The 1114-nt window shown below is 45.2% G+C and overlaps 1 protein-coding gene across 1 annotated transcript in view; it reads right to left on the bottom strand.

The window, feature by feature from the left end:
• Nucleotides 1-317: 317 nt before the first annotated feature.
• The window catches only part of LOC101343740 (olfactory receptor 9Q2-like), a 3170-nt gene continuing 2373 nt past the window's right edge, over nt 318-1114 (bottom strand). Inside the window, 2 exon segments of the mRNA XM_012559348.2 lie at nt 318-783; nt 785-1109. Of these exon segments, the coding sequence (XP_012414802.2) occupies nt 318-783; nt 785-1109 (791 nt within the window).

Below are 1114 nucleotides of genomic sequence, written 5' to 3'. Positions count from 1 at the left end.
TAATTCATTCATTTAACAAATATTTATTGAATGTCTTGTATGTGCTAGGTGCTTTGCTAGACACTGGACATACAGAAATGAAGCTCACAGGTGAAATTCTTGCTCTGTTATAGTTAATTTTTTAGTTACAATAATTAGACAATATCAAATAAGTATATAGTATTTGGATGGTGACAAGTATTATAGAGAATAATAAATCAGGAAGGGGAGGTAGTAGTTCAAGTGCAGTTTTAAGTAGAGTTGTATGGGAAAGCCTCACCAGCAGGCGACGTTTGAGGAAAGACGGAAAGGATGGAGAAACTAAGCAATGAAATATTTCACAAGGGCCTCCCAGAAGATTTTGACCTGCTCAAAGCTTTCATAACAGCCTCCTTTACCTCCTTATTTCTAAGACTATAGATGAGAGGGTTCAGCATGGGGGTCACCACTGTGTAGAGCACTGACACTACCCGCTCTTCCTCGGAGGACTGTCCTGTGTTATCTCGCAGGTACATGAAGATGAGGGTGCCAAAGAAGAGAGCGACAGCAGTGAGGTGGGAGGCACAGGTAGAGAAGGTCTTGGCCCGGCCCCCAGCAGAACGGATCTTCATGATAGCCACGATGATAAACAGGTAGGATACCAAGATCACCAGTATACAAGCAGGCATGACAAAAATGGCAAACACAATAATCACTACTTCCTGGGTGTAGCTTTCCCCACATGTGAGCTTTAACAGAGGCAGAAGGTCACAGAAGATAAAGTTGATTTCATTGTTTCCACAAAAGGAGAGCATGAAGGCTGTGACTTCTAACAAAGGCACTGGAGAAACCAGCCACATAAGCCCCAGTCACTAAGCCTAAGCGGTCCTTCTCAGGCATAACGGTGACATAAAGCAGGGGTTGACAAACGACCACGTAGCAGTCATAGGCCATGATGGCCAAGAGGTAGCACTCAGTGGAGGCAAAGAAGGTGAAGAGGAAGAACTGAGCTGCACAGCGAGCTTGAGAGATAACGGCACCATGTTCCAGCAGCACACCCAGCATCTGAGGGACGGTGACAGAAGAGTAGGAGAAGTCCACGAAGGAGAGATGGCTGAGGAAGAAATACATGGGAGTGTGAAGCCAGCGATCTTTG

Source organism: Trichechus manatus, unplaced genomic scaffold (genome assembly GCF_000243295.1).
Source record: "Trichechus manatus latirostris isolate Lorelei unplaced genomic scaffold, TriManLat1.0 scaffold00236, whole genome shotgun sequence".
Classification (NCBI taxonomy): domain Eukaryota; kingdom Metazoa; phylum Chordata; class Mammalia; order Sirenia; family Trichechidae; genus Trichechus; species Trichechus manatus.
The sequence above is the reverse complement of the archived record's forward strand: the minus strand, read 5'-3'. Positions and strand labels throughout refer to the sequence as shown.